The sequence below is a fragment of the Babylonia areolata genome, chromosome 10, assembly GCF_041734735.1.
Source record: "Babylonia areolata isolate BAREFJ2019XMU chromosome 10, ASM4173473v1, whole genome shotgun sequence".
NCBI lineage: Eukaryota > Metazoa > Mollusca > Gastropoda > Neogastropoda > Buccinidae > Babylonia > Babylonia areolata.
Window position 1 is genome coordinate 17,657,525 of NC_134885.1, and position 27,182 is coordinate 17,684,706.

At 45.9% G+C, this 27,182-nt stretch overlaps 1 protein-coding gene across 1 annotated transcript in view; it reads right to left on the bottom strand.

Annotated features, from left to right (window-relative positions):
• The window catches only part of LOC143286837 (uncharacterized), a 75,530-nt gene that overhangs the window by 26,092 nt on the left and 22,256 nt on the right, over positions 1-27,182 (bottom strand). Inside the window, exons 6-7 of the mRNA XM_076594667.1 lie at positions 18,987-19,168; positions 12,329-12,452 (exon numbers count right to left, since the gene is read on the bottom strand). Of these exons, the coding sequence (XP_076450782.1) occupies positions 12,329-12,452; positions 18,987-19,168 (306 nt within the window). The remainder of the gene's footprint in view (positions 1-12,328; positions 12,453-18,986; positions 19,169-27,182) is intronic.

Here is a 27,182-nt window from a genome sequence, read left to right on the forward strand (position 1 = left end):
TCACTAACATGCAATCATTGTCATACCTGTCCCAACCCTCACTAACATACAACCATTGTCATACCTCTTCCAAACCTCACTAACATACAATCATTGTCATATCTGTCCCAACCTTCACTAACATGCAATCATTGTCATACCTGTCCCAACCCTAACATACAATCATTGTCATACCGGTCCCAACCCTCACTAACATGCAATCATTGTCATACCTCTCCCAACCCTCACTAACATGCAATCATTGTGATACCTCTCCCAACCGTCACTAACATACAATCATTGTCATACCTGTCCCAACTTTCACTAACATGCAATCATTGTCATACCTGTCCCAACTTTCACTAACATGCAATCATTGTCATACCTGTCCCAACCATCACTAACATGCAATCATTGTCATACCTGTCCCAACCCTCACTAACATACAACCATTGTCATACCTCTTCCAAACCTCACTAACATACAATCATTGTCATATCTGTCCCAACCTTCACTAACATGCAATCATTGTCATACCTGTCCCAACCCTAACATACAATCATTGTCATACCGGTCCCAACCCTCACTAACATGCAATCATTGTCATACCTGTCCCAACCCTCACTAACATACAATCATTGTCATACCTGTCCCAACCTTCACTACCATGTAATCATTATCATACCTGTCCGAACCCTCACTAACATGCAATCATTGTCATACCTGTCCCAGTCATCACTAACATGCAATCATTGTCATACCTGTCCCAGTCCTCACTAACATACAATCATTGTCATACCTGTCCCAACCCTCACAAACATACAATCATTGTCATACCTGTCCCAACCCTCACTAACATGCAATCACTGTCATACCTGTCCCAATCCTAACATGCAATCATTGTCATACCTGTCCCAACCCTCACTAACAATCAACCATTGTCATTCCTGTCCCAACCCTCACTAACATACAATCACTGTCATACCTGTCCCAACCCTCACTAATATGCAATCATTGTCATACCTGTCCCAACCCTCACTAACATGCAATCATTGTCATACCTGTCCCAACCCTCACTAACATGCAATCATTGTCATACCCGTCCCAGCCCTCACTAACATGCAATCATTGTCATACCTGTCCCAGTCATCACTAACATGCAATCATTGTCATACCTGTCCCAGCCCTCACTAACATGCAATCATTGTCATACCTGTCCCAGTCATCACTAACATGCAATCATTGTCATACCTGTCCCAACTTTCACTAACATGCAATCATTGTCATACCTGTCCCAACCCTCACTAACATGCAATCACTGTGATACCTCTCCCAACCGTCACTAACATGCAATCATTGTCATACCTGTCCCAACTTTCACTAACATGCAATCATTGTCATACCTGTCCAAACCATCACTAACATGAATCATTGTCATACCTGTCCCAACCCTCACTAACAATCAACCATTGTCATTCCTGTCCCAACCCTCACTAACATACAATCACTGTCATACCTGTCCCAACCCTCACTAATATGCAATCATTGTCATACCTGTCCCAACCCTCACTAACATGCAATCATTGTCATACCTGTCCCAACCCTCACTAACATGCAATCATTGTCATACCTGTCCCAGCCCTCACTAACATGCAATCATTGTCATACCTGTCCCAGCCCTCACTAACATGCAATCACTGTCATACCTGTCCCAACCCTCACTAACATGCAATCATTGTCATAACTGTCCCAACCCTCACTAACATGCAATCACTGTGATACCTCTCCCAACCGTCACTAACATGCAATCATTGTCATACCTGTCCCAACTTTCACTAACATGCAATCATTGTCATACCTGTCCAAACCATAACTAACATGAATCATTGTCATATCTGTCCGAACCCTCACTAACATACAATCATTATCATATCTGTCCCAACCCTCACTAACAATCACTGTCATACCTGTCCGAACCCTCACTAACATGCAATCATTGTCATACCTGTCCCAACCACCACTAACATGCAATCATTGTCATACCTGTCCCAACTTCCACTAACATGCAATCATTGTCATACCTGTCCAAACCCTCACAAACATGCAATCACTGTCATACCTGTCCCAACCCTCACTAACATGCAATCATTGTCAAACCTGTCCCAGCCCTCACTAACATGCAATCATTGTCATACCTGTCCAAGCCCTCACTAACATACAATCACTGTCATACCTGTCCCAACCCTCACTAACAATCAACCATTGTCATTCCTGTCCCAACCCTCACTAACATACAATCACTGTCATACCTGTCCCAACCCTCACTAACATGCAATCATTGTCATACCTGTCCCAACCCTCACTAACATGCAATCATTGTCATACCTGTCCCAACCATCACTAACATACAATCACTGTCATACCTGTCCCAACCCTCACTAACATGCAATCATTGTCATACCTGTCCCAGAGCTCACCAACATGCAATCATTGTCATAACTGTCCCAACCATCACTAACATGCAATCATTGTGATACCTCTCCCAAGCGTCACTAACATACAATCATTGTCATACCTGTCCCAACTTTCACTAACATACAATTATTGTCATACCTGTCCCAACCCTCACTAACATGCAATCATTGTCATACCTGTCCCAACCATCACTAACATGCAATCATTGTCATACCTGTCCCAACCCTCACTAACATGCAATCATTGTCATACCTGTCCCAGCCCTCACTAACATGCAATCACTATCATACCTGTCCCAACCCTCACTAACATACAATCACTGTGATACCTGTCCCAACCCTCACTAACATGCAATCATCGTCATAACTGTCCCAACCCTCACTAACATGCAATCACTGTGATACTTCTCCCAACCGTCACTAACATGCAATCATTGTCATACCTGTCCCAACTTTCACTAACATGCAATCATTGTCATACCTGTCCAAACCATCACTAACATACAATCATTGTCATATCTGTCCCAACCCTCACTAACATACAATCATTGTCATATCTGTCCCAACCCTCACTAACAATCACTGTCATACCTGTCCGAACCCTCACTAACATGCAATCATTGTCATACCTGTCCCAACCACCACTAACATGCAATCATTGTCATACCTGTCCCAACTTCCACTAACATGCAATCATTGTCATACCTGTCCAAACCCTCACAAACATGCAATCACTGTCATACCTGTCCCAACCCTCACTAACATGCAATCATTGTCATACCTGTCCCAGCCCTCACTAATATGCAATCATTGTCATACCTGTCCAAGCCCTCACTAACATACAATCACTGTCATACCTGTCCCAACCCTCACTAACAATCAACCATTGTCATTCCTGTCCTAACCCTCACTAACATACAATCACTGTCATACCTGTCCCAACCCTCACTAACATGCAATCATTGTCATACCTGTCCCAACCCTCACTAACATGCAATCATTGTCATACCTGTCCCAACCATCACTAACATACAATCACTGTCATACCTGTCCCAACCCTCACTAACATGCAATCATTGTCATACCTGTCCCAGAGCTCACCAACATGCAATCATTGTCATAACTGTCCCAACCATCACTAACATGCAATCATTGTGATACCTCTCCCAAGCGTCACTAACATACAATCATTGTCATACCTGTCCCAACTTTCACTAACATACAATTATTGTCATACCTGTCCCAACCCTCACTAACATGCAATCATTGTCATACCTGTCCCAACCATCACTAACATGCAATCATTGTCATACCTGTCCCAACCCTCACTAACATGCAATCATTGTCATACCTGTCCCAGCCCTCACTAACATGCAATCACTATCATACCTGTCCCAACCCTCACTAACATACAATCACTGTGATACCTGTCCCAACCCTCACTAACATGCAATCATCGTCATAACTGTCCCAACCCTCACTAACATGCAATCACTGTGATACTTCTCCCAACCGTCACTAACATGCAATCATTGTCATACCTGTCCCAACTTTCACTAACATGCAATCATTGTCATACCTGTCCAAACCATCACTAACATACAATCATTGTCATATCTGTCCCAACCCTCACTAACATACAATCATTGTCATATCTGTCCCAACCCTCACTAACAATCACTGTCATACCTGTCCGAACCCTCACTAACATGCAATCATTGTCATACCTGTCCCAACCACCACTAACATGCAATCATTGTCATACCTGTCCCAACTTCCACTAACATGCAATCATTGTCATACCTGTCCAAACCCTCACAAACATGCAATCACTGTCATACCTGTCCCAACCCTCACTAACATGCAATCATTGTCATACCTGTCCCAGCCCTCACTAATATGCAATCATTGTCATACCTGTCCAAGCCCTCACTAACATACAATCACTGTCATACCTGTCCCAACCCTCACTAACAATCAACCATTGTCATTCCTGTCCTAACCCTCACTAACATACAATCACTGTCATACCTGTCCCAACCCTCACTAACATGCAATCATTGTCATACCTGTCCCAACCCTCACTAACATGCAATCATTGTCATACCTGTCCCAACCATCACTAACATACAATCACTGTCATACCTGTCCCAACCCTCACTAACATGCAATCATTGTCATACCTGTCCCAGCCCTCACTAACATGCAATCATTGTCATAACTGTCCCAACCGTCACTAACATGCAATCATTGTGATACCTCTCCCAACCGTCACTAACATACAGTCATTGTCATACCTGTCCCAACTTTCACTAACATACAATTATTGTCATACCTGTCCCAACCCTCACTAACATGCAATCATTGTCATACCTGTCCCAACCATCACTAACATGCAATCATTGTCATACCTGTCCCAACCCTCACTAACATGCAATCATTGTCATACCTGTCCCAGCCCTCACTAACATGCAATCACTATCATACCTGTCCCAACCCTCACTAACATACAATCACTGTGATACCTGTCCCAACCCTCACTAACATGCAATCATCGTCATAACTGTCCCAGCCCTCACTAACATGCAATCACTGTGATACTTCTCCCAACCGTCACTAACATGCAATCATTGTCATACCTGTCCCAACTTTCACTAACATGCAATCATTGTCATACCTGTCCAAACCATCACTAACATACAATCATTGTCATATCTGTCCCAACCCTCACTAACATAAAATCATTGTCATATCTGTCCCAACCCTCACTAACAATCACTGTCATACCTGTCCGAACCCTCACTAACATGCAATCATTGTCATACCTGTCCCAACCACCACTAACATGCAATCATTGTCATACCTGTCCCAACTTCCACTAACATGCAATCATTGTCATACCTGTCCAAACCCTCACAAACATGCAATCACTGTCATACCTGTCCCAACCCTCACTAACATGCAATCATTGTCATACCTGTCCCAGCCCTCACTAACATGCAATCATTGTCATACCTGTCCAAGCCCTCACTAACATACAATCACTGTCATACCTGTCCCAACCCTCACTAACAATCAACCATTGTCATTCCTGTCCCAACCCTCACTAACATACAATCACTGTCATACCTGTCCCAACCCTCACTAACATGCAATCATTGTCATACCTGTCCCAACCCTCACTAACATGCAATCATTGTCATACCTGTCCCAACCATCACTAACATACAATCACTGTCATACCTGTCCCAACCCTCACTAACATGCAATCATTGTCATACCTGTCCCAGCCCTCACTAACATGCAATCATTGTCATAACTGTCCCAACCGTCACTAACATGCAATCATTGTGATACCTCTCCCAACCGTCACTAACATACAGTCATTGTCATACCTGTCCCAACTTTCACTAACATACAATTATTGTCATACCTGTCCCAACCCTCACTAACATGCAATCATTGTCATACCTTTCCCAACCATCACTAACATGCAATCATTGTCATACCTGTCCCAACCCTCACTAACATGCAATCATTGTCATACCTGTCCCAGCCCTCACTAACATGCAATCACTATCATACCTGTCCCAACCCTCACTAACATACAATCACTGTCATACCTGTCCCAACCCTCACTAACATGCAATCATTGTCATAACTGTCCCAACCCTCACTAACATGCAATCACTGTGATACCTCTCCCAACCGTCACTAACATGCAATCATTGTCATACCTGTCCCAACTTTCACTAACATGCAATCATTGTCATACCTGTCCAAACCATCACTAACATGCAATCATTGTCATATCTGTCCCAACCCTCACTAACATACAATCATTGTCATATCTGTCCCAACCCTCACTAACAATCACTGTCATACCTGTCCGAACCCTCACTAACATGCAATCATTATCATACCTGTCCGAACCCTCAGAAACATGCAATCATTGTCATACCTGTCCCAACCCTCACTAACATACAATCATTGTCATACCTGCCCCAACTTTCCCTAACATGCAATCATTGTCATACCTGTCCCAACTTTCACTAACATGCAATCATTGTCATACCTGTCCCAACCATCACTAACATGCAATCACTGTCATATCTGTCCCAACCATCACTAACATACAATCATTGTCATACCTGTCCCAACCCTCACTAACATGCAATCATTGTCATACCTGTCCCAACCCTCACTAACATACAATCATTGTCATACCTGTCCCATCCCTCACTAACATACAATCATTGTCATACCTGCCCCAACCATCACTAACATGCAATCATTGTCATGCATGTCCCAACCCTGACTAACATGCAATCATTATCATACCTGTCCGAACCATCACTAACATCCAATCATTGTCATACCTGTCCCAACTTCCACTAACATGCAATCATTGTCATACCTGTCCCAACCATCACAAACATGCAATCACGGTCATACCTGTCCCAACCCTCACTAACATACAATCATTGTCATACCTGTCCCAACCCTCACTAACATGCAATCATTGTCATACCTGTCCCAGCCCTCACTAACATGCAATCACTATCATACCTGTCCCAACCCTCACTAACATACAATCACTGTGATACCTGTCCCAACCCTCACTAACATGCAATCATCGTCATAACTGTCCCAACCCTCACTAACATGCAATCACTGTGATACTTCTCCCAACCGTCACTAACATGCAATCATTGTCATACCTGTCCCAACTTTCACTAACATGCAATCATTGTCATACCTGTCCAAACCATCACTAACATACAATCATTGTCATATCTGTCCCAACCCTCACTAACATACAATCATTGTCATATCTGTCCCAACCCTCACTAACAATCACTGTCATACCTGTCCGAACCCTCACTAACATGCAATCATTGTCATACCTGTCCCAACCACCACTAACATGCAATCATTGTCATACCTGTCCCAACTTCCACTAACATGCAATCATTGTCATACCTGTCCAAACCCTCACAAACATGCAATCACTGTCATACCTGTCCCAACCCTCACTAACATGCAATCATTGTCATACCTGTCCCAGCCCTCACTAATATGCAATCATTGTCATACCTGTCCAAGCCCTCACTAACATACAATCACTGTCATACCTGTCCCAACCCTCACTAACAATCAACCATTGTCATTCCTGTCCTAACCCTCACTAACATACAATCACTGTCATACCTGTCCCAACCCTCACTAACATGCAATCATTGTCATACCTGTCCCAACCCTCACTAACATGCAATCATTGTCATACCTGTCCCAACCATCACTAACATACAATCACTGTCATACCTGTCCCAACCCTCACTAACATGCAATCATTGTCATACCTGTCCCAGCCCTCACTAACATGCAATCATTGTCATAACTGTCCCAACCGTCACTAACATGCAATCATTGTGATACCTCTCCCAACCGTCACTAACATACAGTCATTGTCATACCTGTCCCAACTTTCACTAACATACAATTATTGTCATACCTGTCCCAACCCTCACTAACATGCAATCATTGTCATACCTGTCCCAACCATCACTAACATGCAATCATTGTCATACCTGTCCCAACCCTCACTAACATGCAATCATTGTCATACCTGTCCCAGCCCTCACTAACATGCAATCACTATCATACCTGTCCCAACCCTCACTAACATACAATCACTGTGATACCTGTCCCAACCCTCACTAACATGCAATCATCGTCATAACTGTCCCAGCCCTCACTAACATGCAATCACTGTGATACTTCTCCCAACCGTCACTAACATGCAATCATTGTCATACCTGTCCCAACTTTCACTAACATGCAATCATTGTCATACCTGTCCAAACCATCACTAACATACAATCATTGTCATATCTGTCCCAACCCTCACTAACATACAATCATTGTCATATCTGTCCCAACCCTCACTAACAATCACTGTCATACCTGTCCGAACCCTCACTAACATGCAATCATTGTCATACCTGTCCCAACCACCACTAACATGCAATCATTGTCATACCTGTCCCAACTTCCACTAACATGCAATCATTGTCATACCTGTCCAAACCCTCACAAACATGCAATCACTGTCATACCTGTCCCAACCCTCACTAACATGCAATCATTGTCATACCTGTCCCAGCCCTCACTAACATGCAATCATTGTCATACCTGTCCAAGCCCTCACTAACATACAATCACTGTCATACCTGTCCCAACCCTCACTAACAATCAACCATTGTCATTCCTGTCCCAACCCTCACTAACATACAATCACTGTCATACCTGTCCCAACCCTCACTAACATGCAATCATTGTCATACCTGTCCCAACCCTCACTAACATGCAATCATTGTCATACCTGTCCCAACCATCACTAACATACAATCACTGTCATACCTGTCCCAACCCTCACTAACATGCAATCATTGTCATACCTGTCCCAGCCCTCACTAACATGCAATCATTGTCATAACTGTCCCAACCGTCACTAACATGCAATCATTGTGATACCTCTCCCAACCGTCACTAACATACAGTCATTGTCATACCTGTCCCAACTTTCACTAACATACAATTATTGTCATACCTGTCCCAACCCTCACTAACATGCAATCATTGTCATACCTGTCCCAACCATCACTAACATGCAATCATTGTCATACCTGTCCCAACCCTCACTAACATGCAATCATTGTCATACCTGTCCCAGCCCTCACTAACATGCAATCACTATCATACCTGTCCCAACCCTCACTAACATACAATCACTGTCATACCTGTCCCAACCCTCACTAACATGCAATCATTGTCATAACTGTCCCAACCCTCACTAACATGCAATCACTGTGATACCTCTCCCAACCGTCACTAACATGCAATCATTGTCATACCTGTCCCAACTTTCACTAACATGCAATCATTGTCATACCTGTCCAAACCATCACTAACATGCAATCATTGTCATATCTGTCCCAACCCTCACTAACATACAATCATTGTCATATCTGTCCCAACCCTCACTAACAATCACTGTCATACCTGTCCGAACCCTCACTAACATGCAATCATTATCATACCTGTCCGAACCCTCAGAAACATGCAATCATTGTCATACCTGTCCCAACCCTCACTAACATACAATCATTGTCATACCTGCCCCAACTTTCCCTAACATGCAATCATTGTCATACCTGTCCCAACTTTCACTAACATGCAATCATTGTCATACCTGTCCCAACCATCACTAACATGCAATCACTGTCATATCTGTCCCAACCCTCACTAACATACAATCATTGTCATACCTGTCCCAACCCTCACTAACATGCAATCATTGTCATACCTGTCCCAACCCTCACTAACATACAATCATTGTCATACCTGTCCCATCCCTCACTAACATACAATCATTGTCATACCTGCCCCAACCATCACTAACATGCAATCATTGTCATGCATGTCCCAACCCTGACTAACATGCAATCATTATCATACCTGTCCGAACCATCACTAACATCCAATCATTGTCATACCTGTCCCAACTTCCACTAACATGCAATCATTGTCATACCTGTCCCAACCATCACAAACATGCAATCACGGTCATACCTGTCCCAACCCTCACTAACATACAATCATTGTCATACCTGTCCCAACCCTCACTAACATGCAATCATTGTCATACCTGTCTGAACCCTCACTAACATGCAATCATTATCATACCTGTCCCAACCCTCACTAACATGCAATCACTATCATACCTGTCCCAACCCTCACTAACATACTATCATTGTCATACCTGTCCCAACCCTCACTAACAGGCAATGATTGTCATACCTGTCCCAACCATCACTAACATGCAATCATTGTCATATCTGTCCCAACCCTCACTAACATACAATCATTGTCATACCTGCCCCACCCCTCACTAACATGCAATCATTGTCATACCTGTTCCAACCATCACTAACATGCAATCATTGTCATACCTGTCCCAACCCTCACTAATGTACAATCATTGTCATACCTGTCCCAACCTTCACTAACATGTAATCATTATCATACCCGTCCCAACCCTCACTAACATGCAATCATTGTCATACCTGTCCCAACCCTCACTAACATACAATCATTGTCATACCTGTCCCAACCATCACTAACATGCAATCATTGTCATGCATGTCCCAACCCTCACTAACATGCAATCATTGTCATACCTGTCCCAACCCTCACTAACATACAATCATTGTCATTCCTGTCCCAACCTTCACTAACATGTAATCATTATCATACCTGTCCCAACCCTCACTAACATGCAATCACTGTCATACCTGTCCCAACCCTCAGTAACATACAATCATTGTCATACCTGTCCCAACCCTCACTAACATGCAATCACTGTCATACCTGTCCCAACCCTCACTAACATACAATCATTGTCATACCTGTCCCAACCCTCACTAACAATCAACCATTGTCATTCCTGTCCCAACCCTCACTAACATCCAAATCACTGTCATACCTGTCCCAACCCTCACTAATATGCAATCATTGTCATACCTGTCCCAACCCTCACTAACATGCAATCATTGTCATACCTGTCCCAGCCCTCACTAACATGCAATCACTGTCATGCATGTCCCAACCCTCACTAACATGCAATCATTGTCATACCTGTCCCAACCCTCACTAACATGTAATCATTATCATACCTGTCCCAACCATCACTAACATACAATCATTGTCATACCTGTCCCAACTTCCACTAACATGCAATCATTGTCATACCTGTCCCAACCATCACAAACATGCAATCACTGTCATACCTGTCCCAACCCTCACTAAAATACAATCATTGTCATACCTGTCCCAACCATCACTAACATGCAATCATTGTCATACCTGTCCGAACCCTCACTAACATGCAATCATTGTCATACCTGTCCCAAACCTCACTAACATACAATCATTGTCATACCTGTCCTAACCCTCACTAACATACAATCATTGTCATACCTGTCCCAACCCTCACTAACATGCAATCATTGTCATACCTGTCCTAGCCCTCAGTAACATGCAATCATTGTCATACCTGTCCCAGCCCTCACTAACATACAATCATTGTCGTAACTGTCCCAACCCTCACTAACATGCAATCATTGTCATAACTGTCCCAACCATCACTAACATGCAATCATTGTCATACCTGTCCCAACCCTCACTAACATACAATCATTGTCATACCTGTCCCAACCCTCACTAACATGCAATCATTGTCATACCTGTCCCAACTTTCACTAACATGCAATCATTGTCATACCTGTCCCAACCATCACTAACATGCAATCATTGTCATATCTGTCCCAACCCTCACTAACATACAATCATTGTCATACCTGTCCCAACCCTCACTAACATGCAGTTATTGTCATACCTGTCCCAACCCTCACTAACATGCAATCATTGTCATACCTGTCCCAACCCTCACTAACATACAATCATTGTCATACCTGTCCCAACCCTCACAAACATGCAATCACTGTCATACCTGTCCCAACCCTCACTAACATACAACTATTGTTATACCTGTCCCAACACTCACTAACATATTACTATTGTCATACCTGTCCCAACCCTCATTAACATACCACCATTGCCACACCTGTCCAAACCATCACTAACATACTACTATTTTCGTACTTGTCCCAACTATCTCTAACATACTACTATTGGAATACCCTTCAGAATTTGATGCAAATAATATCTAAGGATATTGAAATTGATTTGCTATAATCCACAACAGGGCAATCAAAAACACGACAGAGAACAAGTAGAGAAGTCTGTGTTACCCAATCTGTTTCAAGGCCACCAGGATGTTGGCGACTAATTGGGGGGAGGCCCAGGCCTCACACACCTCATCCACCCTCATCATCACCTCATCCAGGAAGCTGCCAGTCAACTTCAGCAGACTCACTGCAATGACAGCCATGGAACATGGGTCAGTCACTGGCCAACAACAAATAAATAGTATTCATCTTTTTTTTTTTAATTTTGAAAATTTTAATTCTGAATATCAATTGCTGACAAAGTGTTATGTCAGTGCCGTAAAGAAATCTGGGTCAGGTCAGATAGATATATCTGCTACTGGTAACCTGGATCCCAGTACTACCTGTCACAGGGTCGAATTGCTGGCGACTAAACCAGCACCCCCACCAGTCCTCTCAGGAGGATGGTGAGGAGGGTGGCTAGACACCCTGGTGGAAATAAATGGCCCATCAAAGGGCGCCAGCTCTGGAGAGCTACCTGCGGCCACCTAGCTAAGGAAGTAAACCCTGACAGAAAATCCGGTGCGGGGCCCTTAAGGCTGTTGGATGGCAAACTTTGTCACTTTCCGGCAGCTCCTGCAGCAACATTGGCACCAAAACGTAACATCCTTGCTATTCCTTTGGATCTGTCAGCGAGGTGGAGAGGGGGGACAAGCTGCAAGGGCAACAGCCTGTCTTCCATATTACATTGCCCAGGCTTATATCCGTCCATCCATCCACAAACACCTTGCACCTACAACCTGGAGAGGACACTCCTGCTTCGCTACTAGCACTAGCGTCGGAACAACACGTGAAGCAACAGTTACCGGTTATAAGGTAGTGCTCAATTGGCGTAGAGCCGACGCCAGGGGTTGCTTCTGACAGTGGGAGGGACCCTCGCGTCCCACTGGACAGCTACCGCCCACCCAAGCTGGGCAGCCCCCAGCCAATTAGGTGCTGTCCCGCCACGACCTGTCTTCTTCTATGGGTGTATGAAGATTAGGAGGATATCCGACAAGCAGGTCATTAATTTCAGCACCAGGCAAAAAGAAAACTTCAAGAAACGGATCAACAATGAAACTGGCCTGTTGGAATGTCCGGACAATGATGCCTGGGCTCTCCCAAGATCTGCAAGACATCAGTGACGCCAGAAAGATGGCCGTCATAAACAGCGAGCTAAAGAGACTAAATGTGGACATTGCCACTCTGCAGGAAACATGGCTGGCTGACTCAGGAACACTAAAGGAAAGGGACTACACCTTCTTCTGGCAAGGAAAGAGCTCTGGTGCCCCAAGAGAGTATGGAGTAGGCTTTGCAGTCAGGAACAGCCTGCTGAACATGATCGAACTGGGCAGCGGCGGTTCAGAACTACTCCTGACTCTCCGCCTCAACACCTTCGAAGGCTATGTCACTCTTGTCAGCGTATATGCTCCAACTCTGTCCACCTCTCCAGATGCCATGGATGAGTTCTAAGAAAATCTCGCATCAACCATAAGGAACATCCCCAGGACAGAACAACTTGTTCTCCTGGGCGACTTCAATGCCATAGTGGGTGCAGACGATTCGTGGCCCTCCTGTCTCGGTTCCTTTGGAGTGGGGAAAATGAATGAGAACGGACAGCGACTACTTGAGTTTTGTGCCTGCCATGAACTGTGCATCGCCAATCAGGATGAAGCCCCAACACAAAGTCTCCTGGAGGCACCCGCGTTCAAAACAGTGGCACCAACTGGATCTGATCCTAGTAAGACGAGCTGCCATCAAAAACCTTCTCCACACTCGCTCTTACCACAGCGCAGACTGTGACACGGACCACTCTCTGGTATGCTGCAAGATCAGACTGCGACCAAAGAAGTTCCACTGCTCAAAGAAACAAGGGAACTCTCGCACTGATGTCAGCAAGATGTCTCAGCCAGACCTTCTAGAACAGTTCGCAGAGGCCTTTGAGAGAAAATTTGATGCATTGCAGCCCAGAGACTCTGCCACAGAAAGATGGGAAACGCTACGAGACACCATGCACCCCATTGCTATGGCCACCTTTGGGAAGAAAACCGCGAAGTCCCACGACTGGTTTGAGGCCAAATCATCAGAGATGACTCCCATTATTGAGGCCAAGCGCGCTGCACTCACAGAGTACAAACGGTCACCCAGTGAGAAGAACCTGCAAATCCTCAGGGCTGCCAGGAGTAAGGTTCAGCTTAACTCTTTCGTTCTTATTTTTCTATGAATCATTACTCCCCCTTGTTCTGAGATCCCTACCATTCGCATATTCCCTTCATTCCTGGATTTAGAGAAGAGAAAGAAAGTATGAAGCAGGGTACTTATTTTGGAGGCTTACGGCAACGTGGCTTATTACAGTACACTGAGATTGTCATATACTGTTGTGTTCAGAATTGATGTGAGAAGTTGTCTGAGACCCTGTTGGCAATATAGGGTGACATTTACGGTGACACTCAGGTGTAAAACAGGTGACTTTGGGGTCAAATACAATGATTACAAGTACGTACTACATGCAGGACAGTGTTTTGCTTGAAGAGTATGCACATCATGCAGGTACTCACCAAGTAGTGCCTCATACGTATCTCAGTGCCACACTGCTAGTCATATCCACAAAAAACTAACAATTTACACTGCTATTGTCCTTATCACATGAATTATTTGAACTTTGTCTCAAAGAGAAATATGCCTTTCACTACACTAGCAGTCACTGAGCCAGAATCAGATCATTATCTACACAATTCTTGAACAAAAACTATTCACAAACGATACTGTCTCTAAAATACACATGTCCGTGTCACAGTCATCATGTAATATGTCACACAAAGGTGACACGTGTGTGATATACCTTGAAGCAGTCATGCCAGTTACTGTACAAGTATACACCACAATTTTCACACTTGTTACTTTTTGAACTTTTCATCACCCTCTATCTGTGCTTCTGACAGCTAATTGCACTCTCTCCTTGTCATTCATTTGAAACAGATGAAAACCATTATCTGTTACAGCGTTATAAAACTCATCATCAGAAAACTGGTCACAATCCAAACTTTCTACACATTCCGTTTTTCTGTGTCCGTGTGTCTACACAGCACAGCGGCAAGACTGTAGCGGCGGCCACTTTCCCACGGCCCAGGGAGGGGGAAGGGGGTGTCTGGCATCCATTCCACTCATAAACACTGCCCCGCTAGTGACCCGGTCAAGGATAGATGACGCGCACTGATGACGCGACTCGCGGGAAGTTCAAAGTGCTTACCACGAGAACCGATTTTCTGGGCGGCAGGAAGGAAATGGGGAATTCTCTGCTGCACGGTTTTCCGGCCTCCAGGAATGAAGGGTAAAAATCATGTAAACCGGAAAACCGTGCTACAGGGATGAAACAGTTAACGCCAGGCGATGTGCAAATGAGTACTGGACAGAGCTCAGTGAAGAGATACAGAATGCTGCTGAAAGAGGCAACATCCGAGGGATGTATGATGGCATCAAGAAGGCACTGGGACCAACACAGAGCAAGACTGCCCCCCTCAAATCCTCCACTGGGGAAGTAATCAACGATCCTAGCCAACAGATGGAGAGATGGGCGGAACACTACTCCGACCTCTATTCCACAGAAAACATGGTGTCCAACTCAGCCCTCGATGCCATCAAGTGCATGCCGGTCATGGAAGAACTTGATGCAGAGCCAACTGCGGATGAACTCAGCAAGGCCATTAACAGCCTGACATCAGGCAAGGCACCTGGCAGCGACGGAATTCCCCCAGACCTCATTAAACACTGCAAGACTACTCTTCTGCATCCTCTGCACACAGTCCTCTGTCAGTGCTGGAATGAGGGAGCTGTACCGCAGGACATGAGGGATGCCAAAATCATCACCCTGTACAAAAACAAGGGTGAAAGGAGCAACTGCAACAACTACAGAGGCATCTCACTTCTCAGCAAAGTCTACGCTCGGGTCCTCCTAATTCGCCTGCAGAAATTGGCCGAACGCGTTTACCCAGAATCACAGTGCGGTTTCCGAGCAGAGAGATCCACGGTAGACATGATCTTCTTCCTTCACCAAATCCAGGAGAAGTGCAGAGAGCAGAGGATGCCCCTGTATGTCGCATTCATTGACCTCACCAAGGCCTTTGACGTAGTCAGCAGAGACGGCCTTTTCAGGGCTCTTCGAAAGATCGGCTGCCCCCCCAAACTGCACAGCCTGATTGAGTCCTTCCATTCCAACATGAAAGGGACGGTGCAGTTTAATGGTAACCTCTCCAAGCCCTTCAACTTATGCAGCGGTGTCAAACAAGACTGCGTCCTCGCCCCCACCCTATTTGGAATCTTCTTTGCTCTTCTCCTGAGGCATGTGTTCAGCACAGCGCAAGAAGGGATCTACCTGCGGACCAGATCAGATGGCAGGCTCTTCAATCTTGCCCGATTCAGAGCAAGGACAAAAGTCCTCGAAGCCCTCATCAGAGACATGCTCTTTGCCGACGATGCCGCAGTTGTGACCCACACCCAGCGGGACTTGCAGTCACTAATGGACCACTTCTCCCAGGCCTGCAAAGATTTCGGTCTGACCATCAGTCTCAAGAAGACAAACGTCCTAGGCCAAGACATGCCATCTCCACCAGCCATCACCATTGATGAGTACGAGCTTGAAGCCATCCATCAATTCACTTACCTTGGGTCCACCATCACCGACAACCTCTCCCTTGACACTGAGATCGACAAGAGGATCGAGAAGGCAGGCACAACGCTAGCCCGCCTCACACAAAGAGTGTGGACAAATCCCAAGCTGACCACGAAGACAAAGATGGATGTATACAACGCCTGCGTCCTCAGCACCTTGCTGTATGACAGTGAGACGTGGACCACACATGCTCGTCAGGAGAAAAGGCTCAATACCTTCCACCTGAAAAGCCTACGGCGCATACTCAGCATCTCCTGGCAAGACAAGGTGACAAACACCAAAGTCCTGACTCGCGCTGGCCTCCCGACCATGTATACCATGCTGAGACAGCGTAGGCTGCACTGGCTGGGCCACGTTCGCCGCATGGAAGATGGTCGCATCCCAAAAGACACTCTTTATGGAGAGCTTGCCACGGGGCAGAAAAACATTGGCTGCCCACAGCTGAGATACAAAGACGTTTGCAAACGTGACATGAAAGTACTTGAGATCAACACTGAGTCCTGGGAGGACCTTGTAGATGACCACAACAGCTGGAGAAGCACTCTCAAGAATCAGCTAAGGATTGGTGAGGACAAACTGTCAGCTGCTGCAGCAGAAAAACGAACTCACAGAAAAGGGACAGCAGCCAACAGACCAGCATCAGCTTACACATGTGACCGCTGCAACAGAGACTGTCTCTCTCGCATCGGTCTCTACAGTCACAGGCGACGCTGCTTGATCCAAGCAGACAGCCCAATTAGACATTAGGTCGGATATATCCATGGTCAGCCATGACCGAAGGAGGTCTACTAATGAATTTATAGTAATCAGAGTGAAAATGTTCCTTGAAAAATTCATATATGAGGTCATGGACTGCGTGCTACTGAATTTCAGAACTCTTCTTAATCTCAGTTCTCAAGCATGTGCTTTTATAACTTTTTTTGTTTTTTTTATTTTGATTTATTTATTTATTTTTTTATAAACATTTTTTAGGCAATTCCATGGTTTCAGTCTGTTTCAGAGAAGCAGGCAAGCAGGCATGCTGCCTGATGCCCCACTGTTCCTGGTTCCTGTGGTGTAATCTGATGTCAGTCAGCCACACCTGCATCTTCACACCCAGGGAAGATGCTATGGTCTATAAAAAAAAAAAATAATAATAAAAAAACACCAAAAAACAGGGTGTTGCGGCATACACCAGGACTACTTCTCTTTCTTCTTCTTTCTTTTTCTTTTTTCATCAGGCAGTTATCTGTAGGATCTATGTTGCTTGTAGTCTAACTCCAGCTACAGAGCTGGTCATTGTACATGTCACAAATGGTAAACCGTTACAACAAAGGAAAGTCTTTGTCATTTCAATATATGTTTCCAATATCAAACATTCTCATCTCCTTTTGAATAAACTGCAAAAATTAGAGTAAGACCTTGGCAGTCATGTATGTTTCTAGAAATAAGCATATTTTGGAGGTCATTTAAGTTAAGGCATTCTATTACAAAGTGAACCACCATTTACATCTATTATTACAGTTACAGCATACAGTTTCTCCAGTTCTCACAAAATATCACACACACACACATGCACACTCACACATTTATACACACACATGCACACACACACACACTGCATGCTCACACAAATGAACACACACCCACATAACACACTCATGCACTCACAGAACACACACACACAAAATGCATGCTCATGTAAATGAACACACAACCTCAATGACCATGCACCCACACAACACACATGCACTCATCCACACAAACCACACACATGCACTCACATGATACACACACACTAAAACACACACACATGCACCCACATAACACACTTACAGAACATACGGTGGTGTGTCCATCGAGATCGAGATCGATGATGACCATCGTTGTCATCCAGCTGGGGGATGGGGGGAGGGTGGTGGTGGGGTGGGGGGGAGGATGCTCATGAATCTATCTGTGAATGCGCAGATGGCTGAATAGTCCAGAACATACACACACAACACAAACACAAGCACTCCAACAGCAGCGTCCACAAGCAAGAAGTGAGGCACCTACCATCCACAGAACTCTCCAAGACAAAGAGGAGCAGACTGATGACATCAGGTGTGTCCAGGATGGCCTGCAGCCAGGTGGGCCGCACTTCCGGCACCCCCAGACACGTCACAATCAACCTGATGGTTTCCTTCAATGTTGGGGCGTCAAACTCAATGTTGCTCAGGATAGCACATGTCAGTTTCCTGTTGATACAGGGCAAAGATAATACGATACACAATCTGTTGGTTGGTTTTGTTCTACTTCATTAAAACACATGTCTAATACTGTAGAAGTGAATTGCAATGACTGTCAAAATCATTTTGTCAAAATTACTTTCACTGTGTCTGTCAAGTTAAAACCCAGCTCCACTTTTCTAAGGCGGATCTTATTTCTGAACAGATTTTTTTCTCCTAAAAGAAACTGGATCTGATAAACGTTTTCTTCTGAACTTCAATTTCCACTAGGATTTCCAGGTGAAGTGGGTGTAAACACCATTAAAACTGGGCTGCATAGGACCTCAAATCAAAATCCTACTCCATTAATCTAAAGAGTGTGTCCCATTCCACCAAGTGCGAAGCTGTACCACTGTGTCTATGAAACAGAGTGTGTACCATTCCACCAAGTGCTAAACTCTACCACTGTGTCTATGAAACACAGAGTGTGTCCCATTCTACCAAGTGCTAAGCTCTATCACTGTGTCTATGAAACACAGTGTGTCCCATTCCACCAAGTGCTAAGCTGTACCACTGTGTCTATTAAACACAGAGTGTGTCCCATTCCACCAAGTGCTAAACTGTACCACTGTGTCTATGAAACACAGTGTGTGTCTCATTCCACCAAGTGCTAAGCTGTGCCACTGTGTCTATTAAACACAGTGTGTCCCATTCCACCAAGTGTTAAACTGTACCACTGTGTCTATGAAACACAGAGTGTGTCCCATTCCACCAAGTGCTATGCTCTATCACTGTGTCTATGAAACACAAAGTGTGTCCCATTCCACCAAGTGCTAAGCTGTGCCACTGTGTCTATGAAACATAGAGTGTCCCATTCCACCACGTTCTAAGCTGTGCCACTGTGTCTATGAAACACAGAGTGTGTCCCATTCCACCAACTGCTATGCTATGCCACTGTGTCTATGAAACACAGAGTGTGTCCCATTCCACCAAGTGCTATGCTATGCCACTGTGTCTATGAAACACAAAGTGATTCCCATTCTACCAACTGCTAAGCTGTACCACTGTGTCTGAAACACAGAATGTGCCCCATTCCACCAAGTGCTATTCTGTACCACTGTGATGCAACAGGGTGTGTCCCATTCAACCAAGCGCTAAGCTGTACAACTGTGTCTATGAAACACAGAGTGTGTCCCATTCCACCAAGTGCTAAGCTGTACCACTGTGATGAAACAGTGTGTATCCCATTCAACCAAGTGCTAAGTTGTAAAACTGTGTCTATGAAACACAGAGTGTGTCCCATTCCACCAAGTGCTATGCTGTGCCACTGGGATGAAACAGAGTATGTCCCATTCAACCAAGTGCTAAGCTGTACAACTGTGTCTATGAAACACAGAGTGTGTTCCATACCACCAAGTGCTAAACTGTACCACTGTGATGAAACAGAGTGTGTCTCATTCCACCAAGTGCTGTGCTCTACCACTGTGTCTGAAACGCAGAGTGTGTCCCATTCCACCAAGTGCTAAGCTGTACCACTGTGTCTATGAAACATAGTGTGTCCCATACCACCAAGTGCTATGCTGTACAACTGTGTCTATGAAACGCAGAGTGTGTCCCATTCCACCAAGTGCTATGCTGTACCACTGTGTCTATGAAACACAGAGTGAGTCCCATTCCACCAACTGCTAAGCTGTACCACTGTGTCTGAAACACAGAGTGTGTCCCATTCCATCAAGTGCTATGCTGTACCACTGTGATGAAACAGAATGTGTCCCATTCAACCATGTGCTAAGCTGTACAACTGTGTCTATAAAACACAGAGTGTGTCCTATTCCACCAAGTGCTAAGCTGTACCACTGTGTCTATGAAACAGAGTGTCTCCCATTCCACCAAGTGCTATGCTGTACCACTGTGTCTATGAAACTCTTTTAGGTCTATGAAACACAGTGTGTCCCATTCCACCAAGTGCTAAACTGTACCACTGTGTCTATGAAACAGAGTGTGTCCCATTCCACCAAGTGCTAAGCTGTACCACTGTTTCTATGAAACACAGAGTGTGTCCCATTCCACCAAGTGCTAAGCTGTACAACTGTGTCTATGAAACACAGAGTGTGTCCCATTCCACCAAGTGCTAAGCTGTACCACTGTGATGAAACAGAGTATGTCCCATTCAACCAAGTGCTAAGCTGTAAAACTGTGTCTATGAAACACAGAGTGTGTCCCATTCCACCAAGTGCTATGCTGTACCACTGTGATGAAACCGAGTGTGTCCAATTCAACCAAGTGCTAAGCGGTACAACTGTGGTTATGAAACATAGTGTGTCCCATTCCACCAAGTGCTATGCCATACCACTGCGTCTGAAACGCAGAGTGTGCCCCATTCCACCAAGTGCTAAGCTGTACCACTGTGTCTATGAGACATAGTGTGTCCCATTCCACCAAGTGCTATGCTGTACCACTGTGTCTATGAAACACAGTGTGTCCCATTCCACCAAGTGCAAAGCTGTACCACTGTGTCTATGAAACAGAGTGTGTCCCATTCCACCAAGTGCTAAGCTGTACCACTGTGTCAATGAAGACATGCAAAAAACTACAAAAACCAACCAATAAGACAAGAAACAATGGGTCTCCCTTTAAAAAATAATACATAAATCAAGCAGATGTGGTGTTGTGTATATGGATCAGTCAACACAATTTGAGGTCTCCTTGAAACTAAAATTGGGTATTCTTCATTTCTGATATTTTCTTCAGATGTTTTTTTTTTTTTTTTTTTTTAACCATTCCTTAAAGAGAACAGGGTGTACCTCACCAACAGCATGTAATATCAAATTCAAAGTAGGACCTTTTTTTCTTTTTCTCACATGTGCTATGTTATATAAAAGACAAGCAAGGCTGAAATGAAATGAAATTATGGTGCTTAGAGCCTCGCCGACCACTAAGGCCATCTCAAGGCTATCGCCGTGTCAATAACTACCACAAGGATAAAAAAACAACCAATTAAAACGAGTCACCACTTCAAACTTTCCACTCCAAAGTTAAAAAAAACTTCCATAGTTTAAAACCTTCAAATCTGGTTAAAAATCTTCACTTCTTTTAAGAAGTCCATCAGCGCCCACGGAGGGACATCACGAAACAAAGTCTTCAAAGAAACCGCCGTGTAATGTCTGCGTCTAACGTCATGCAGATCCCAACAATCAAGGAGCACGTGTTTCACGGTGAGAGGCTCGTCACAGGGAATGCATCGAGGGGCCTCTTCCCCCTTCAACAAAGAATGAGTAAAAAAAAAAAAAAAGTGTGCCCCATACGCAGTCTGCACAGCACAGACTCCTCCTTTCTGTTCTTCACCCCCGAAGGGAGGGTCTCTTTTAGGTCTGGACAGATCTGGAAGAGCTTGTTGTCCATCTGGGTGTTCCACTCCTCTTGCCAAAGATCCTTAACGTAAGTGTTCACCTTCCCCTTCATGTCTGTGTATGGTGCAAAGGATCTGGATAATTCTTTCTTTACAGCGTTCCTGGCCAGCAGGTCCGCCCTTTCGTTACCACAACGAGGTCAGGTCAGGTCATTAGATCTGCTACTGGTAACCTGTAATCCAGTACAACCTGTTCAGGGCCGGGTTGCCGGCGACTAAACCGACACTCCCACTGCTCCCTTCCGGGACTGGTGAGGCGGGTGGCTAGACACCCTTATGGACATCCATAAAAGGGCGTTGGCTCAGGAGAGCCACCGACGGCCATCTAGCTCCACTGTGCTGTGTGCATGCCACACGCAGTTGGCCCCCGGGGTGTGTCTATCCATGAATGCGAAGTCTGGATCCGGCAGAATCTGCGGAAGAAACCTATCGGTTCAACGGAGAGGAAGGCGGTTACAGCAACGCAATGTGGAGTGCAGAGAGCAAGAGACACCGAAAGGATATCTTGGTCATCCACTGCATCCGTGCTCATCCTCCGGTCATCTCGACTTAGTCTTGCCACTGGAAATTGGTGGACCCGGACGAGAGAGTGAGGTCGACGTTGCGCAACTCCTCTTCACTTTAAACAAACTCATCGCGCAAGTCATCAGTCATCCAAAATGACCTTTCATCCTTCATCACTTCATCACCCTCAAGTCCTGTGGCGACAGGCGAGCGACGAAACGACAGGTGTGGGTACACTGGCAGTCGCAGCCGCAGACCTGCACGCAGGCGGCTCAGGCCATAGGGTCGTTCTTCATCGACAGGAGCAGCGATGGAGCTCGGCAGCCGTCTGAGCGTCTGAGTAGCCCTCTTTAGGAATGCACTGCTCACCTCCCTGGCATGAGGAAGGGGCTAGAAAAGGTGCCCTAAAAATTGCCTGCTCCATATCACCCTGGCCAGCATACCGCGGCTGGCGGGGACCCTACATCAGCGGTCGAAACAAAAAGAAAGAAAAGAAAAACACAAGGATCGTTCCTCTCACCATTGGTGCTTGGAACATAAGGACTCTCCTGGACAGAGATAACGCGGACAGACCCCAAAGGAGAACGGCACTAGTTGCATCCGAACTCGCCAGATACAACATTGACATCGCAGCCCTGAGTGAGACTCGGCTTGCAGGCGAAGGCGAGCTCTGTGAACGGGGATCTGGTTACACCTTCTTCTGGAGTGGACGAGGAAGCGAAGAGCGACATGAGGCTGGCGTTGGTTTTGCAGTAAAAACAGCACTTGGCAGCAAGCTAGCTGGAATCCCAAAGGGAGTCAACGATAGGCTTATGACCATGAAACTCCCACTGGCATCTGGCCAGAAGCACCTCACCATTGTCAGTGCCTACGCCCCAACCATGACCAACCCGGATGAAGTGAAGGCGAAGTTCTACGAGGACCTTCACTCTGTCATTGCTGCTATCCCTAAAGCAGACAAGCTCATCATTCTTGGGGACTTCAATGCTAGAGTTGGCTCTGACTACATCTCCTGGGATGGAGTGATTGGAAAGCACGGTGTGGGCCACTGCAACCCAAATGGATTGCTTTTGCTTCAGACTTGTGCAGAGCACGAACTGCTGATAACCAACACAGTTTTCTGCCTCCCTACCCGTAACAGGACGTCATGGATGCACCCTCGCTCAAAGCATTGGCATCTCATCGATTACGTCATCATCAGGAAAAGGGATAGGCAAGATGTACGTGTAACAAAGACCATGTGCGGCGCCGAGTGTTGGACAGACCATCGCCTTGTAGTCTCGAAGCTGAATATTCGAATCCAGCCCAAGAGACGCCCCCAAGGCCAGAAGGCTCCAAAACGGCTCAACATCGCTAAGCTGAATAACATCACCATCAAACAGTCCTTTGTGGAGCTGCTGGAAGATCGTCTGGAATCTGCCTCTCTGGACAACCAGAATGTGGAGTCTGACTGGAGGACCCTGCGTGAGCTGATCTATAGTACAGCTTCAGAGACCCTGGGACCCATGACCAGAAAGCACAAAGACTGGTTTGATAAAAACTGTGATGAAGTCAAGCAGCTTCTGGATGAGAAACGCCGTCTGCATCAAGCCTACCTGAGCAACCCAAAGTCCACATCAAAAAAGGATGCGTACGATGCCATCCGCAGGACTGTTCAGCAAAAGTTACGCCAGATGCAGGATAAGTGGCTGAGTGACAAAGCTGATGAGATCCAGGGATATGCTGACAGGCACGATATGAAGAGGTTCTATGATGCCTTAAAAGAAGTCTACGACCCCACATCCTCAGGATCATCCCCCCTCCTCAGTGCAGATTGGAATACCTTGATCACCGAGAAGGAGAAAATTCTCGAACGCTGGGCTGAGCACTTCAACAGTGTCTTAAATCGCCCTTCCTCCATAAATGATGAAGCCATAGACCGTCTCCCACAAGTCCCCATCATCGAAGCACTGGACGATCCGCCAACACTTCTTGAGACCCAGAAAGCAATCCGTCTGCTATCCAGTGGCAAAGCACCTGGCTCAGACTCCATACCAGCAGAGGTCTACAAGGATGGAGGCACTGTGCTGACTGAGAAGCTCCATCAGCTGTACTCACTCATGTGGAAAGAAGAGACGATCCCCCAGGATTTCAAAGATGCATCTATCATTCACTTGTACAAGCGAAAGGGGAACCGGCAAGCCTGTGATAACCATCGGGGCATTTCCTTGCTCTCCATCGCAGGCAAGATACTTGCCAGGATCCTACTAAACCGCCTCACAGCACACCTTGACCAAGGCCATTTGCCTGAGAGCCAATGTGGATTCCGGAAAGAGCGCGGAACCACCGACATGGTGTTTGCTGCAAGGCAGCTGCAAGAGAAATGTCAGGAGCAAAATGCTGATCTGTTCTCCACCTATGTCCACCTCACTAAGGCCTTCGACACCGTGAGTAGAGAGGGACTGTGGAAGATCATGGCCAAGTACGGATGCCCTCGGAAATTTATTTCCTTGGTCAGCCAATTCCATGAAGGCATGCAAGCTCGAGTCCAGGACAATGGCGAAACATCTGCTCCTTTTGCTGTCACAAATGGTGTCAAGCAAGGCTGCGTCCTGGCTCCAACGCTGTTCAGCCTCATGTTCTCTGCAATGCTTACTGATGCCTTCAGAGATGGCGATGTTGGAATCGGCCTAAAGTACCGAACAGATGGCAAGCTGTTTAACCTCAGAAGGCTTCAAGCAAAAACGAAGGTCATGACAAGCATCATCAGAGACTTTTTGTTTGCTGATGATTGTGCCCTCAACGCTGGATCTGAAGCTGACATGCAACTCAGCGTCGACAAGTTTGCCACTGCCAGCAGGAACTTCGGCCTTACCATCAGCACGAGGAAAACTGAAGTTCTCCATCAGCCAGCCCCAGGGAAACCCTACGTTGAGCCCAACATCACAGTCAACGGTCAGAGACTCAGTGCGGTGGAGCGGTTCACATACCTTGGCAACACACAGTCACGAAATGCGACCATCGACAATGAAGTGAACGTCAGGATTGCAAGAGCAAGTGCAACTTTTGGCAGACTCAGTGCAAATGTCTGGAACAGAAGAGGCATTAGTCTTGAGACCAAGCTAAAGGTCTACAGAGCAGTAGTTCTCCCCACACTACTGTACGCCTGCGAAACTTGGATAGTGTACCAACGACATGCCAAGAAGCTGAACCACTTCCACACAACATGCCTCAGGAAGCTACTGAACATCAAGTGGCAAGACAGGACCCCAGACACAGAGGTGCTCGCAAAAGCCACCCTTCCCAGCATCTTCACCATCCTGATGCAGTCCCAGCTTCGCTGGGCTGGACACGTGGCGCGCATGCCAGACCATCGGCTGCCCAAAAGGCTCTTCTATGGCGAGCTGCAACAAGGGAAGAGATCACACGGAGGTCAGAAGAAGCGCTTCAAAGATACTCTGAAAGTCTCCCTTAAAGCGTTTGATATCAACCCTGACTCCTGGGAGGAATCTGCAGTGGACCGTGACAAATGGCGCGCTGCTGTGCACAAAGGCGCCAAGTTATGCGAGGCCAACAGGACTGCAGCAGCTGTTCAGAAGAGGCAGGCCAGAAAGTCACGGGCAAACAAGCTCCCTGACAATGATATGCCTGTCTTTGTCTGCCCCAACTGTCAGCGAACATTTCGTGTGCAGATTGGACTATTCAGCCATCTGCGCATTCACAGATAGATTCATGAGCATCCTCCCCCCCACCCCACCACCACCCTCCCCCAATCCCCCAGCTGGATGACAACGATGGTCATCATCGATCTCGATGGACACACCACCACCACCACAAATGCCAACATGTCCGGGAACCCAGGCCAACACAACCTCGTATCCTTTCTTCGTTGCGAGAGTAAAATCTTCATAAAATTCCAGCAGTTTGGGATAAGTGATATTCCTGCAGGCGATCGCCTCCAGGGCTGACAAGGAGTCAGAAAAGATCATGAATCTCTTTTGTTTCGAAGAGAGAACCATTTTTACCGCCAGAACCAGTGCGGTCAGTTCCGCAGTGTACACCGAGCTGTCAGACAAGATGTGTTCCGTTGAGGGCCGGTCAGGAAAGGCGGGAGAGAACGCAGATGCAGCGACTCCGCCCTCTGACTTGGAA